This window comes from Pristis pectinata, chromosome 32, assembly GCF_009764475.1.
Source record: "Pristis pectinata isolate sPriPec2 chromosome 32, sPriPec2.1.pri, whole genome shotgun sequence".
In the NCBI taxonomy this organism is placed as follows: Eukaryota; Metazoa; Chordata; class Chondrichthyes; order Rhinopristiformes; family Pristidae; genus Pristis; species Pristis pectinata.
Window position 1 is genome coordinate 11,688,196 of NC_067436.1, and position 17,503 is coordinate 11,705,698.

A 17,503-nucleotide genomic window follows, 5' to 3' on the forward strand; every position below is an offset into this window, starting at 1 on the left:
CAGTGCAAGTAGACAATAAGGTGCAAAGCCCACAAAGAGGTAGATTGAGAGATCATGTTGACATTTATCATACAAGAGGTCCATTCAAGAGTCTTATAACAATGGGACAGAAGCTGTCCTTGAGCCTGGTAGTATGTATTCTCAAGCCTTTGTATCTTCCGCCCTATGGAAGGTGGGGAGAAGAGAGAATGACCGGGGTGGGAGGGGTCTTTGATTACATTGGCTGCTTTGCCAAGGCAGTGGGAAGTGTAGACAAGGTCAATTTTTCTTTGATTTCTGTCCCCAGTAATCCTTCCTCTGAAGTATCTTCTCTTTGTGAAAGCCACCTTTGTTCCCCTCAAGTTCCTACTCTGAATCTATGGCATTGTTGTTCAGGAAAAGACTACTAATTTTCTTCTATAATTCCAAACGTCACAGGGCACAATGAAGTTTGTTAACTTATCATTGCAATCAATCTTTATTGATCAGTCTGCAACAGACCCTGACACAATTTGAGGAAAATCCCAGTGATGGTGAACTTTGGGGATCAAAGGTTGAAGATCACACACTCCACCTGAGCAATGCCACACTCACCATATGTCCTGTCTCAAATTACTCATATATTGCATCCAAAAATGATAATTTCTGATGGAGATCTTTGTAATTAAATTTGACTGAACCATTACAACTATTTCCGCCAGTTCCTTGGGGAGTCTGCCGTGTACATCAGCTACTCACTCAATCGAATCTCTTCTGCAGATTGGTTTTGAATTTACCCCGCTTTTACAAGTGTCCTCTGGACCTATTATTCTGGACCAGATGATGCAGTTTGCGGTTGTCTGCATCATTCATCCCTTTGAGAGTCCTAGAAAGAACAATCAAGTCTCTTCTCGACCATTTATTTTTCAGTGAGAACTTATTATTACCTCATAATCCAATCCCCTCCATCACCTCAATCATTTCTACCGTGCTTGCCTGCACTCTATTCAGTGGGCACCCTGTCCTTTTAATAATGTGGTGACACAGTGTTCTAGGTGCAGCCATACCAGTGATTTATAAAACCGAATCACTTCAATTAATGCTTCAGAAGAAATGCTACAAAGAATAAAAGAAAGAGAAAGAAAGAGAGGAGGGAAAAGGAAGAAAAGGAGAAAGAGAAAGAAAGAAGAGAGGAAGAAACAGGAAAGGGAAAAGAATGCAAACCAGTGAGAATCTTTAAGCAACATCCCAAAGATCACTGCAGCCTGGGAGACACATTCCTAGGGACCACTGCTCTCCTTGGATGGAGATACTGTGCACATTTTTGCAAAATGCTGGTGACACAGAACTTCCAAGTATGACTAATACAGAGGAGGGTAGTGATAGACCACAAGAGATATTATATTTCTTTATTAGTCACATGTACATCAAAACACACAGTGAAATGCATCTTTTGCGTAGAGTGTTCTGGGGGCAGCCCACAAGTGTCGCCACGCTTTCAGCACCAACATAGCATGCCCACAACTTCCTAACCCGTACATCTTTGGAACGTGGGAGGAAACTGGAACACCCGGAGGAAACCCACGCAGACGCACGGTGAGAACGTACAAACTCCTTACAGACAGCGGCGGGAATTGAACCTCGGTCACCGGCGCTGTAATGACGTTACGCTAACCGCTGCACTACTGTGCCGTACCGGGAACTGGGCAGGCTGGCTGAATAGCCGAGACATGGGAAAAATGAGGATAAACAACATGGGATAAATCAGATTTATTATTACTGACGTACGTCATGAAATCTGTTGTTGTGAGGTCGCAGTACAGTGCAAGAAATAAAGACATAAAAATTACTGTAAGTTACAAAAATAAATAAATAGTTCAAAAACAAAAGGAATAACGTGTTCACGGACCGTTCAGAAATCTGACGGCGGAGGGAAAGAAGCTGTTCCTGAAACGTTGAGTGTGGGTCTTCAGGCTCCTGTACCTCCTTCCCAATGGTAGTAACGAGAAGAGGGCATGTCCCGGATGGTGAGGGTCCTTAATGGTGGATGCTGCCTTCTTGTGGTGCAGAATCTTTGAAGGTATCAGGACGACAGTGAAAAATATGGGATCCAAGAGCCAATAAGTTATTTTAAACCTCCATAAGCATTGGCTCAAGTGGAGAACAGTGTCTTTTTATGTTCACCACACTTTTAGAAGGATCCCCCTTGAAGAGGAATTTATTGAAATGGTTCCACTTGAGTGGGGAGTCATTAAAATTTGTGTGTTCTCCTTAGAGCAGAGAAGGTTAAGAGGGATTAGATAGAGGTGTTTAAAACAATGGACTTTTGGAACTTCATAAAGATACGTTTTCAAAGGCTTTTGAGTTGGTAACAAGAGAGCATATCTACCCAGCATTAACATCAAACACTGTGAATCAAGTACAAGGTGGGTTAGGTGCAGAGTAAATCTGTTAAATCTGTTTCAGTGACTTCACCTATTGCACTTATATGATATTTTTATATTTTTTATTTTGGAGACCAGTAAAAGAATCAAAGGCAGTATACAGAAAGGAATAATCATTGAATATTGGAATAACCTTGCTCATGCATTATCAAATACGTTCATAGGGCGATACAGGACAGAACAGATCCTTCAGTCCATGCTGATGATCGACTACCCATTTTCACTCTAATCCTACCCTAATCTTCCTTGCATTTTCATCAACTCCCCCCAGATGCTACCTCTCATCTACATGCTAGGGAAAATTCATAGTGGCCAATTAACCTATCGACCTGCACATCTTTGGGATGTGGGAGGAAACCAGAGCACCCAGGGGGAAATCCACTGGATCACAGAGAGAACGTGCAAACTGCACACACAGACAGCACCTGAGGTCAGGATTGAACCCGGGTCACTGCAGCTGTGAGGCAGATTAGCTGCACCACTGAGCCATCACAAATTCAGTGGAAGTCCAGACAAGGAAATGGGATAAGCATCTGAAGGAGGAAGTACTGCAGGGACACGGAGAGAGGGCAGAGGAATGGTAATAATGGGGTTTCTCTTTGAAAGAGCTATCATCCAGCCCTAATGTGCTGTGTGGTCTTCCTCTTCACTGAGCTATGCCAAGGTTCTCTTGATGTCAATGGCAAGGGTAATATTTATTTCCCATCCCTAATTGTCCTTGAGAAGTTGATAGTTCCATCAAGTTATTGAACCTCTGCTGTCCATGTGGTCAGTGCACTCTTGGTGTTGGTGCATAGAATGTCCTCAGATCTTGATGATGAAGGAATAGAAATCTATTCACAAGTCAGCATGGTGTGTAATTTATGGATGGGGGTGGGTGGGGGACCATGGTCATTCTATTGCAATGCATCTGTTGCCCTCCTATTTTAGGGTTGAGAGGTGCTATTGAAAGAGCCTGGCTGCCTTGCTGTGGTACAGTCATTAGTGCAATGTAAGAAGTCACAGCCATGTATAAACTCTGAAGGAACAATGAAACAAAATATTTCGCAATACACTGCCTTGTTTCATGTGGAAGCCATTGATTACACCAAGAGAACATGGCCAGTAATGAGATCATCAGCAAATCAATCATTTTTGGATAGTGTTGAGTGAGGGAGTATAAATTGACCAGGATCCTAAATACCAGAGTGGTGTCTTTGTGGTATATCTGAGCAAGCAGACAGAACCTTGATTTAATAGAGTAGGTACACTCCTGATGATGTCCACACTGATCTGCTGGTTGATAGGACAGTAACTGGGTTGTTCCTGACTGGAAGTTGTAGCACAGGCTTCTGCTCAGTGGAGCATGAGGCACAGATTCATGTCTTGTCCTGTAGACTCTGCGTGGTCCAACAGGCCAGCACCAACTTCTGCAGATCATCCCTCTCTCAGACTGGGAAATCCGCACACTGAACCTGTGCCAGGCAGTCAGGTCGGTCCCATTAGAATCAAAGGAATAAACTAGATACTGGGAAAGAGATAAGTAAAGCTTTTATTTGATTTAATTAAGTTGATCTAAATGTTTTTAATTGGTTTTATGTACAGTATGTGAATGTGTGTGTATGTCGTGTGTGTCTATGTGTGAGAGATAAGACAGAGGCAGGAAGGTTGTTTCCACTGGTAGGTGAGACTAGAACTAGGGGACATAGCTTCAAGATTCGGGGGAGTAGATTTAGGACACAGATGAGGAGAAACTGCTTTTCTCAGAGAGTAGTGAATCTGTGGAATTCTCTGCCCAGGGAAGCAGTGGAGGCTACGTCATTAAATGTATTTAATTCACAGTTAGATAGATTGTTGCATAGTAGGGGAATTAAGGGTTATGGGGAAAAGGCAGGTAGGTGGATCTGAGTCCACGGACAGATCAGCCATGATCTTATCGAATGATGGAGCAGGCTCGACGGACCAGGTGACCTACTCCTGCTCCTATTTTTGATGTTCTTATGTGTGCTTGTAAGTGCCTCTGTGTGTGTGTGTGTGTGTGTGTGTGTGTGTGTGTGTGTGTGTGTGTGTGTCTGTGTCTGTGTGTGTGAGAGAGTGTGCGTGTGTACATGTACAGGTGTTTGTGGGTGTGTTTGATTGCATCTTTGTTAGTGTGTGTGTGTGTGTATGTGTGTGTGTGTGTGTGTGTGTGTGTGTGTGTGTGTGTGTGAGAGTGTGTGTGTGTACACGTACGGGTGTTTGTGGGTGTGTTTGATTGCGTCTTTGTGTGTGTGTGTGTGAGAGTGTGTGTCGGGGTGTGTGGTTGTGTGTGTGTGTGTGTCGGGGTATGTGGGTGGGTGCGTGTGAGATTGTGAGTTGGGATGTGTGGGTGGGTGTGTGTGGGTGATTTTGATTGCGTCTTTGTGTGTGTGTGTGTGTGTGTGTGTGTCTGTGTCTGTGTCTGTGTCTGTGTCTGTGTGCATGTGTGTCGGGGTGTATGTGTGTCGGGGTGTACTCCCTTATTCTACTCTCTATAAGCTCATCCTTTGAAACTCTGCCGGCATCAAGCCCAACTAACCCTGATGGATTTGAAAAGTTCAAATGAACTTTTCAAATCCATCCATTGTCTCATCCCTCACGAGTTCTTCAGTCTCCTTCAGTCCAATAACCTGTGGCATCTATGATCCTCACAATCTGCTTACATGCCCCACCATCAGTGGCCCTTCCATTGGCTATTGAGACCCTCTTAACTCTGGAATCCCATCCCTAAACCTTGCTCTCTGCCTCTCTCTCCTCCTTAAACTCACCTCTTTGTCCAATCTTATTGGGCATCTGCCAAGATATGTTGCTCATATGTTGTCGTTGTTGTTTAATTCTATTTGTCTATGCAAGAAATTCTCAATTGCAAATGTTACATTTTGCAAATAATCCGTTTTGGTTCATTGAAATATTGATTTTTCCAATCCACTGATACAAGCATTTGAGGGTCTTCATAATAAACTATTCCCAGAGTACCATACGATGATGTTCTACTTACATCTGCTTGCTGTGTCCTCTGCCATCAGTAGCTGCAGTAAAAGGTCCAACAAATCTGACAATAGGTCCCAGTACCTGCCTGCATCCAAAGTCAAAAATGTCGTTATTGCTGCCCTCCCAGACTGTTGTCTAACAGTCAAAAGGCATCTTTATCTTGGCTTCTGAATGTGTAATTGTCTCATACTTCCCTGTAGACACAGAGCAAAAAAAGAGAGGTTAAGTAAGCTATGGCAGAAAATCCAGGCTTTTTATACGTAGTGCCATTGGTCGACTACCCTGGGAGCCACATGTAAAATTTGAAGCTATCTTCTTATTAGTTTGCAGCCATTTCTGAGTGCTGTTCCCGACAGATTTAGGTGTTCTGATTTAGGACATATCCTCTGGAGAGCCAACAACATCAGGGTTTTACAAACCACCCGGCAAACAGCATTAAACAAGAATTGAATGAGAATTAGAAAGAGCTTTGGAACAGCAGCCCAGACTTGATGGAAGAGTTAAACTCCAAGGCATGGACCAAGTGCATTCAACTCCTTGGCCCAGGCATTACAGAGGTGCTACTGGATTCAATGCTGAGTTCAGAGGACAGAGCAGGAAGTCTGTTGTATCTGCCTCTGACCTCCAGCATGTTTCTGATAGGCAGGCCACGCAGAACACAGTGAAACCTGGCTGCAGTCAGCCGGGGAAAAGTCATCATGAAACAGACCAATACTTTGCAAAGAGTAACTAAAAGAAGAAAATTTGTGTAGAAGTGTGTAATAAATAGGGAATGGGACCATTTGAATAACTTCCCAAGGAGGTGTTGTATGCACTGAATACGATCATATTATGTCCCACCGTTCTATAATTCTTTGTCAGGATTACAAGGCATTCATTTGATCTTAACCATTAGGAGAATGAGGGGTGATCTTATAGAGATGTATAAAATCATGAGGGACATAGATGTGGGTAATGCGCACAGTCTTTTTTCCCAGGATTGGGGAATCAAGAATTAGACAGATTTAATAAGAACCTGAGGGGCAACTTTCTCAACCAGAGTTTGGTCCGTATACAGAATGAGCTGCCAGAGGAAGTGGTTGAGGCAGGTACATTAACAACACTTAAAAGTTACTTGGACAGGTACATGGATAGGAAAGGTTCAGAGGGATATGGGCCAAATGTGGGCAAATGGGGCCAGCTTAGATGGGAATCTTAGTCAGCATGGACCAGTTGGGCCAAAGGGCCTGTTTCTGTGCTCTATGACTCTGTGAGTAAATATCAACCAATATCCAGAGTAGAGATGAGCACATGAATTATGAGCAGGAGTAGCCCACTCAAGCCTTCCTTGCCATTCAATAAGACCATTGGGATCTGATTGCTTCTACGCCTACCCATGATAACCTTTCACCCCCTTGAGTTTCAATTATATATCTACCTTTGCCTTAAAGGACATTGTTTCCATTACATTATGAGGAAGATTCACAACCCTCGAAGGAGAAAATAAATTCACCTCATCTGTGTCTCATCTCCAAGTGGGAGACCCTTTGTTTTGAAGCAGTGTCCCTAGTGCTAGATTTTTCTCTGGGAGGAAATATCCTCTCCTCACCCACCATGCCGACACTCATTTGAAAGCAAATTGAAGTGTAAGAAATCTCTTCATATTGTGGGAATGCCTTAAAAGTCTTTGCTTGATGGATAGCGACCTGGAGCGAAATTTCAGAGTTTACAGCTAACTCCTCATTTCAGCAAAGGCTCGAAATCTTCCCGAACAGAAATGAGTGCCAGAAACAAAAGTAGACCTGGGCTCATGGATCACCCACAACCCCATTAGCATGTGGTCACCCCTGCCATGTCCAGTTGGCGCTGTGAACCCAGCGACTGGCCCCTGGACCAACCCTCAGTACCCAGCCTTGGGCTCCATTCCAGGAGGCAGTGACAGCAGCTGTTTCCCCAGCTGAATGCTGGTGTCAGTCCGCCAGTTGATAAATAACCACTGCATCAAGCTAAGAATATTAAATCCTCCATTGCAATTGTGCAACCTCCGAGGAAATTCCATGAGTGAATAAATGTTAAAAAGAAACCACTCCCAATTTCCTTTTGAACATCTGCTCCGCAGAACTGTTTCAGAGTAGTTAAGAATCAACCCATACTGGTAGGTCTGGAATCACATATAAACCAGACTGGGTCAGGCTTATATGCGACTCCATAAAAATTTTTCTTTTGGAATGAAATTAGTGAACCAGATGGTTTTTCCCTGGAGTGTGCTTGCCAAAGTTTGGAAACATCAGGCAGACAGTGTTGTTGTTGTGACAGCTGTGAGGTTTGTTAATAGGGTCAATGGAATAGAAATGGTTGAGAGGAGGCTTGATAGAGACGTAGTGGTGTACAAAAATAGGGCAGGTTTAGTTAGGGTAGATGAAGGGAAACTGTTTACATTACTGAATGGTTCAAGGACCAAGGACATAGACTTGAGTTGATGGGTGAATGGGATAATGTGAGGAAAACCTTCTCAAGCAGCATGTGGTTATAACCTGGACACAGCCCAGTCCATCATAGGCCTCAAGAAGGCAGCATCTATCATCAAGGATCCCCACCATCCAGGTCACACCCTCTTCCCTCTGCTACCATCAAGCAGGAGGTACAGAAGCCTGAAGTTCCACACCACCAGGCTCAGGAACAGCTACTTTCCTCCAACCATCAGGTGCTTGAGCCAACCTCACAACCCTAACTCTACCTCAGCAACGGAACACTACGGACCACCTCTTGCACTGCCATGGACTGGTCTTTGATTGTGTCTTTGTTTTTTTTCCAATAAAGTCTTGCTTTTGCACAGTCTTTTTTTCACTATGTGGTATAATTTTATGTGTGATTTATATCCTGTGTGTTTGTGCCTATGTGCCTGTGATGCTGCTGCAAGCAAGTTTTTCACTGTACCTGTACCTCACTGCACTTGTGCATATAACAATAAACTCGACTTGACCTGACTTGACTTGGTGCGACGGGTCAGATTGAATTGCACCTTTGGAAAGGGAGTCAGATAAATGTTTGTGGGTAAAGGATTTGCAAAGGTGTGGGGAAAATGTGGAGAAATGGGAATGACCGAAAGCCTTTTGTGCTATTATCATTTTTATTTTATGATAATTTAATAGTTCTGTTAGCAGACTGACAGCCAGAATTGCTTCAGACACTTGATTCCTTTCTGTCAAATGGGGTGTTAAAATTTACGCAATTAAATAAATCTTGAACTTGAGAGGAAGGAAAGGTTAGTCTCAACGAGATCATAAAAAACCTGCCTGGTTCATTAATGTTCTTCAGGGAAGGAAATTTGCCGTCTTTAGTCTGTCTGGGCTATTAGTGACTCCAGATCGTTGGATCGTTACAGCCTCCTCATTTCCTGATTGGACATTGCCATCATCTTCTGCATTTGTGAATGAATAAAAAGAGCTCCCTAATTGCCCCTTGAGCCAAGGAATGCCGAACCATTTCAGAGGGCAATTAAGAGTCAACCTATCTTGGTGGGTCTGGAGCAGCAAACAATCTGTTCGGGGAACTCAGCGAGTCGAGCAGCATCTATGGGAGGAAAGGAATTGTTGACGTTTCAGGTCAAAGCCCCACATCAGGATGTTGCATCTGTGGGATGATTCCTTTCCCCCCACAGGAACTGCTCAACCCGCTGAGTTCCTCCAGCAGATTGTTTGTTGCTCAGATTCCAGCATCTGCAGTCTCTTATATCTCCACTGGTGAATCGGGAGTCCCCTGTAAGCCAGACTGGATAAGGACGGCAGATTTCCTCCCTCTAAAGAAATTAGTGAACCAGATGGGGTTTTACACAGCGTCCTCATTTCTATTTTAAAATTCGAGTTCTAGAGATAGAGAGAGGCTTTTTTGTTCTGACCAGGAGCTGCCTGAGTCATCTGTGCTCAGTTAATGAAGCTTTTAAACCCTTTGCTGCTCTAAGGTTTCTCAGTAGTGTCAGGAAATAATACTGTGGATCACGACTTGAAAATGCGTGCTTTTGCATGAGGTTGCGTGTCTCTACAATTCTCCCAGTGCCCAGCAATGCTGCAGCTGTGAATACGACCCAGCAATATAGCTGGGAGTATTTTCACCGCAGACATTAGTACTCAAGAGCATCTGCAATATAAATGTAGATCAGGTCATTCCAAAGTACTCAACGCTGCTGGGTATTGGATTTCCAGGGAGTTATATGTAGATTACATGGTTCACATAGTTCAGTCATACAGCAACCTTAGTGCAGCTGCATTAGGCACATTATGGGCCAGAAGGGAACTTAAATGCTTTGCAAAAAACAAAGGTGTTGGAGGAACTCGGAGGGTCGAGCAACATCTGTGGAGGGAAATGGACAATCTGCGTTTTGGGTCAAAGACTGGACTGAAAGATAGAGGGGAGGTAGCCAGTATAAAAAGGTGGGGGGAAGGGGTGAAGCAAGAGCTGGCAGGTGATAGGTGGATCCAGGTGAGGTGGGGGCTGATAGGCAGATGGGAGGGGGGGAGAGTGGGAATAGCGACAGAGGCTGGGAGGTATTAGGTGGACGCAACAAGGAGCTAAAGATGATAGAAACTGATAGGAGAGGAAGATGGAGCACGGAACCAGACAAGCGAGGGAGGGCAGATGGGAACAAAGGAGGAAGGAGTGTACGGATGGAGGGGGTGGATGAGGGGAAAGAAGCAGGGTGATGGAGGCTGGGGTGAGTGTAAGAAGAACTGGGTGGATCAGGAGAGAGAAAAGGGACAGAGGGGGAGCAGTTTACCTGAAATTGGAGAATTTCAATGTTCATACTGTTGGATTGTAGACTACCCAGGTGCGGATCTCTTTCCTCCTTGCCAGCTCTTGCTCATTCCATTCTATTTATTTCAGTCCAGATGAAAGTGTCTCGACCCGAAGCATTGACTGCCTATCTCCTTCTGCAGATGCTGCCTGCCCCACTGAGTTCCTCCAGCAGAATGTTTGTTGCTCCAGATTCCAGCATCGACAGTCTCTTGTGCTCCTAGCTTAAGTGCTTTGTTTGCCCAGCATAAATAACTTATTCAACTCTCCCTCCATTTTGTAGACTATAATGTTGAGGGAGAATAATTTTCAGGGCTGTGGGAGAAGGATGGGTGATGGGTCTAGTCATATTGCTCTACTGGGGAGATAGAAGAGACAATGTGCTGAATCACCTCTTTCTCCACATTAATTAATGGGGCAGGACCAGCAGGAATGCTGCCACAGCGTTCCAACCACTCGGATTCGATCCTGATCTCCAGTGCTGCCTGTGTGGAGTTTGCACGCTCTCAGTGTGACCACGTGGGTTTCCCCGGATGCTCCAGGTTCCTTCCACATCCCAAAGACTTGGGGGATGGTACATTAACTGGCAGCTGTAAAACGTTGCCCCAAGTATAGGTGGGTGGTAGGATTAATGAGAATGTGGGGAGAGTAGATGACAGGGAAAATGTGGGGAGAAGGGATCGCTGTGTGAGTTGGCGTATTCTCAACAGATCAACTGTCTGCAACAAACAATCTTCTGGGGGAACTTAGCAGGCCGAACAGCATCCAAGGGGGGAAAGGAACTGTCGACGTTTTGGGTTAAAACCCTGCATCAGGACTAAGAGTTGGGGGGGTGGGCTGAGACAGGGGCCAGAGGTGATTGATGAACTGAGCAGGATGTGAAGTGGCCTCTTTTTATATCATAAGGAAAAATGGAAAATATGAAATAGCAGCACAGAAGGGAATTATTCAGCCGTCGGACCCATTCCTGCTCTCCGTACACCACATCCAACCTATTATGACCCCTAAAGGAAAATGATGGGCATATGCAGCAAGCCAGGCTGTGCCTGTGGAGAGGGAAACAGTTCACATTTTCAGCATTTTCTGTTTTTATAGCAGAATTCAGCATAGAACAGCACAGCACAGGAACAGACCCTTCAGCCCCCAATGTCTGTGCTGAACACATTGGGTGGCACGGTAGCGTAGCGGTTAGCGCAACGCTATTGCAGTGCCAGCGATCGGGGTTCGATTCCCATCGCTGTCTGTAAGGAGTTTGTACATTCTCCCCTGTCTGCGTGGGTTTCCGCCGGGTGCTCTGGTTTCCTCCCACATTCTAAAGACGTACAGGTAGGTTAATTTGGGGATTAAAATGGGAGTGCGGACTCATTGGGCCGGAAGGGCCTGTTACCACGCTGTAAATAAAATTATAAAAAAAGTTATAAATTATAACACGATGTCAAATTAAACTAAATTTCTTCTGCCTGCACATGATCCATATCCCTCCATTCCCGGCATATTCATGTGTCTAATAGTCTCTTAAACACCACTAGTGTATCTGCTTCCACCACCACCCCTGACAGCCCATTCCAGACACCCACCACTCTCTGTGCAAAGAACTTGCCCCTGCACATCTCCTTTAAATGTTCCCCCTCTCACCTTAAATGCATACTCTAGTATTTGACATTCCTGCCCTGAGATAAAGATTCTGACTGTCTACCCTATCTATGCCTCTCATGACTTTAGAAACTTCGACCAGGTCTCACCTCAGCCTCTGATGCTCCAGAGAAACAATCCAAGTTTGCGCACCCTCTCCTTATAGCTCATACCCTCTTCATGCAGGTAACATCCTGGTAAACCTCTTCTGTACCCTTTCCAAAGTCTCTATGCCCCATTACATGAAGAGCCCCCTCTTCATGTACTGAGGCGACCAGAACTGCACACAATACTCCAAGTGTAGCCAAACCGAAGTTTTATATAGCTGCAACGTGACTTGCTGACTCTGATACTCTGTGGTACTCTGTTTGAAGCAAAGTTACAAATTCAGAACTTGCGTGTAATAGGTTCTGGCCTTAAGCCACTGACTGTTCTGCCGTGTTTGTCCTGCCACATCGAATATGTGCAACATTTCAGGTACAATGGACAGGTCGTGAGTCATGGCCCTACGTCTAATCAATTACATTCAACCCTTCAGTAACTTACCTTTTATCTTCCTCTCCGCAGTACAAGCAGGTGGAGCAGTACATGTCCTTCCACAAGCTGCCAGCTGACATGCGCCAGCGAATCCACGATTACTATGAGCATCGTTTCCAGGGCAAGATGTTTGATGAGGAGAGTATACTTGGGGAACTGAGTGAGCCTCTCCGTGAGGTGAGGTACAAACTTCTTTGCCGGTGCAGCTATGACGTTTTTCATTCGGCTTATCATGTAATATTTTCAGACAATCTGTACCACACCCTTGCGATTTGTCTCTTCCAAATCGTACCCTAGTATTTGACATTCCTACCCTGGGATAAAGGTTCTGACTGTTTACCCTTTCGATGCCTCTCATGATTTTAGAAACTTCTACCAGGTCTCCTCTCAGCCTCCAGAGAAAACAACCCAAGTTTGTCCAACCTCTCCTTATAGCTTATACCCGCTAATCCAGGCAGCATCCTGGTAAACCTCTTCTGCACCCTTTCCACAGCCTCTACATGCTTCATGTAATGGGGTGACCAGAACTGCACACAATACCCCAAGTGTAGCCTAACCGACTAGCTTGAGAAATTGGCAAGTGGTAGCAGTCCATCTGTTTACCTTTGCCATTGGTGACATCTTCCTTTTTCTGGGACAACGAAAACTACATATAATCTGATTCTTTCCATCCCAAGGCGTACATGCCACCTAAAGTACCCTGATCCACAGGTTAGTTCTGTACAGGTAGTCCCCATGGAACAACTGTGACTCCTGGTTTTAGTTGCCCCTGACAGGGAAATATCACTCCTGCGTCTACCTTGACATACCCGTAAGAATTCTGTGTGTTTCAATGAGATTCCCTCTCATTCTTCTCAACTTTAGAGAGTACATGCCCAATATGCTTAATCTCTTCTGACAGGACAATAGCCCCATCCATGAAATCAATCTAATGAACCTTTGTTGCACTTTTCCATTGCAAGCAACATCCATAGAGAGGGGGACCAGACCACACAATATTCCAGCTGCCATCTCACCAGTGGCATTATAAGTCATGATAGTTCTCATAGTTCTTGTACATTTTACAACATAGCAGGAGAACTTTTCGCCCACTGAGTCTATGCCAGAACAACCCAACAATCCCATTCCCCCATCTAGGTGTCTGTAACTAATTCTCTCTCACATGCCCAGCGACTAACCTTGGATTCTCCTGCCATCCACCTACACCAGGGATGACTTACACCATCCACCTACTGACCAGCACATCTTTGGGATGTTGGAGGAAAATGAAAACCTACACAGTTACAGGAAGAACCTGCAAACTCCACCCAGACAGTGCAGGAGGTCAGGAATGAACCCAGACTGCTGGAGCTGTTCAATCTGTCCCAGTTCTAACTGGTTTCTTTTTATCTGCCATGTTGATCTCACTTTAGTCCAGAATATTAAAGCTCTTTCCTGCAACATTGACACATTTCATATTATCTAATGACAACCAGTTGGGGGTAGGATGAATGGAGGAAATTCATGCAACCTTCTTAAAATGAGTTACACCATTTCAAAATGAAAAATCTCAAACCTTTTTTTTAATTAAAAAGAAATGTGCATAAATGTTTCCAAAATATTCAACAGGACAGTTAACCCAATGAGTACCATCTACTGCTGTGTCTCTGTGCTGCCCTGTAATTCTTTACAACTTAAACAAGGATTTGAAGCATACATTATCTCCAAACCTTTGTCTCTTACTAATGTCTCATCTGGTGTAAAGTACACTTTATATTGGTCCCAGTGGTGAACCGGTTTAGAATTCAATAATTCTTTTGCAAACTATTAACTTACTTGACAACTTCCTCCATCATTTGAGATTGCAGATTTAACTTACTTTCTTCTTTCTCATTTTCTTCTGCAGGAAATCATTAACTTTAACTGCAGGAAGCTAGTGGCATCCATGCCCCTCTTTGCAAATGCAGATCCCAACTTCGTCACGTCCATGTTGACTAAGCTGTTCTTTGAGGTCTTTCAGCCTGGGGATTATATCATCCGTGAGGGAACAATAGGAAAGAAGATGTACTTCATTCAGCATGGGCTCGTCAGCGTCCTTACAAAAGGCAATAAGGAGACCAAACTATCAGATGGTTCCTACTTTGGAGGTGAGAGTATAATCATTTCATAGTCATTGAATAATAGAGACCACGGAACACGCAGGCACAGTAGTGTAGCGGTTAACGCAACACTATTACAGTGCCAGCGACCCGGGTTCAATGCCGGCCAATGTCTGTAAGGAGTTTGTATGTTCTCCCCGTGTCTGCGTGGGTTTCCTCCGGGTGCTCCGGTCTCCTCCCACATTCTAAAGACATACAGGTTAGGAAGTTGTGGGCATGCTATGTTGGCACCGGAAGCATGGCGACACTTGCGGGCTGCCCCCAGAACACTCTATGCAAAAAATGCACTTCACTGTGTGTTTGTGTACATATGACTAACAAAGAAATCTTATCTTATCTAACATAAGACTATTGAATAGTTCCCTAGCACGATAAGATGGACTCTTGACCTCACAATTTACCTCATTGTGACCTTGCACCTTATTGTCTACCTACACTGCACTTTGTCTGTAACTGTAACAGTTTATTCTGCACTCTGTTATTGTTTTACCTTGTACTACCTCAACGCGCTGTTGTAATGAATTGATCTGTATGGACGGTATGCAAGACAAGTTTTTCACTGTACCTCAGTACATGTGACAATAATAAACCAATTTACCAATCCCACCGAGTCCATGCCCTCACCTGTTTACACCCATCCTACATTAATCCGTTTTTTATTCTTCCCACATTCCCATCAACTGTCCCTAGATTCTGCCACTCACCTACACACTAGGGGCGATTTATAGTGGCCAATTAACCTACCAAACTTCATGTTTCTGAATGTGAGAGGAAACCGGAGCACCCGGCGGAAACCCACATGGTCATAGGGAGAATGTGCAAATGCCAGACAGAAAGCCTCCGAGGTCAGGATTGAACCCAAGTCTCTGGTGCTATGAGGCAGTGGCTCTCATATTTATATTGTGTTTCATATTGATGAAAAACATGATGATGCTGGAGGAACTCAGCAGGCCAGGCAGCATCCGTGGAGAAAAGCAGGCAGTCAACGTTTCGGGTCAGGACCCTTCTTCAGGAGAAGGGGAAGCCCAATATATAGGAGGGAAAAGCTGATCAGTTTTTTTTTCTCTCCTTACCTTTGACCCATCCCCCGGTGGATCTGCTCTGCCCTCCTCCCCCGCACCTGCCTAGCACTATCTCTTACCTGCATCTACCTATCACCACCTTGTGCCCACCCCACCTCCCCTCTTTTGTCCACCTATCACTGCTCTGCTTTTCCCTCCTATATATTGGGCTTCTCCTTTTCATATCTTCAGTCCTGAAGAAGGGTCCTGACCCGAAACGTTGACCGCCTGCTTTTCTCCACGGATGCTGCCTGGCCTGCTGATTTCCTCCAGCATCATAGTGTTTTTCATGTCGATTCCAGCATCTGCAGTCCTTTGTTTCTCTTTGTGTTTCATATTTGTTAGGATGCATCCAATATGCTGGTAAATTAATTAGCCACTGTAAATGACCTCTTAGTTTGGGTAAATGGCAAAACAAGGGGAATTGATGGGCGTGTGTTGTAGGACTACAGGGAAATTTAGAGTCAGAGAATGGACTGATGGGATTGCTCTGCTAAGGGCTAACATGGATGATGGGCTGAGTAGCCTCCTCTGTGTCATAATAAGTAAGTAGGAAGCACTTTGGCTCATTGAGTCTATGCTTGCACTTATTTCCTTATATACTACATGTCCTTCAACTCCCTCCTGGTTCTCCTCCACCCTCCTACATTAAGGGTAATTCAGAATAGTCGATTATCCCACCAACCTGCATGTCTCTGGGAATCAGGACTGGTGCAGGGTTTTCAATCCGAAATATTGGCAATTCCTTTCCTCCCATAGATGCTGCTCGACCTGCCGAGTTCCTCCAGAAGATTGTTTGTTGCTGCTATTTTCAATTTCACTTTGAACTTCTGCACCTATAGATCTCTACATTTTAATCTGGCAATTTTGCCCTCCTTTCACTGCACTTTGTAACATCATTACGTCTTTTGCTTTCTCTATACTTTTGTGCTTTCTATTGGTTTTATAATACTGTTATTCTCTTCTTAGATCTCTCAGCCCAGAATTTTCCCTCTTCATGGTTAATTCCTCCAACATTATCTTCTTGTATTCTTTTTTACCTACCTAAATCCCTCTCTAGAGAGACTTACGCCCTTCAACAACTGCATTTCTGCTCACAACCCATTAGCCCTCTCAGCCTAATGTGCTTCCAAGGATGTGCTTGCTGCTTTCTACAAGAAGACTGAAGCAGCCTGTGCAGGGCTCATTAACAGGCTGCAGCAAAAGAATCAGTTTTTATTACTGTGTCTGTGAATTGTAATCACTTCAACAGCTGCAGCCTTGTCTCAACATGTTCTCAAACAGAGTGTTATTCAGGAAAAAAAAAAGGAATCATGTGTAAAACGCCATATTTTAACATTTAAATTGGCTTGCACCTGTCAACCTTGAGACTGGAGTGAAAGTGTGTCCCATGAAGAGGATGCACTCCATATCCCAACATTTTGTCCTGGTAATTGCTGGAAAATGACAGAATGTGAACATGCTGGGCATGTTCAAAAAATATTTATATAATCCCACCATTAAATTCAGTTGTGCAACAACAAATTGAGTCATAAAGAGATTCAGTGCAGAAACAGGCCTTTCAGCCCACTGAGCTATGCTGACTATCAAACACCCATCTACATCAATCCTACATTAATCCCATTTTATCCCCCCACATTCTCACTAACTCCCCCCAAATTCTACCACTCACCTACATACTAGGGACAATTACAGCGGCCGTTTAACCTACCAGCCCGCACATGTTTGGGATGTGGGAGCAGCGAGGAATCCCATGTGGTGACAGGGAGAACTCTATATATATATATATATAACCGGTGGTCAGGATTGAATCCAGGTCTCTGGCATGGTGACAAACCAGATCTACTAGATGTACCACTTAAAATTGAATTTGAGATTGAATTTACAAAGTGCTTTAAACATAGTAAAATATCTCAAGCGCATTATTAAAAAAAACCTTGGCGTTCTAAGGCTGGTGTCCAAAATCTTAGGCTAT

General features: G+C 44.3%; 1 protein-coding gene across 1 annotated transcript in view; it reads left to right on the top strand.

Annotated features, from left to right (window-relative positions):
* hcn4 (hyperpolarization activated cyclic nucleotide-gated potassium channel 4) overlaps positions 1–17,503 on the top strand; it is a 318,234-nt gene that overhangs the window by 244,817 nt on the left and 55,914 nt on the right. Inside the window, exons 5-6 of the mRNA XM_052042380.1 lie at positions 12,360–12,506; positions 14,215–14,455. Coding sequence (XP_051898340.1) covers positions 12,360–12,506; positions 14,215–14,455 — 388 coding nt within the window. The remainder of the gene's footprint in view (positions 1–12,359; positions 12,507–14,214; positions 14,456–17,503) is intronic.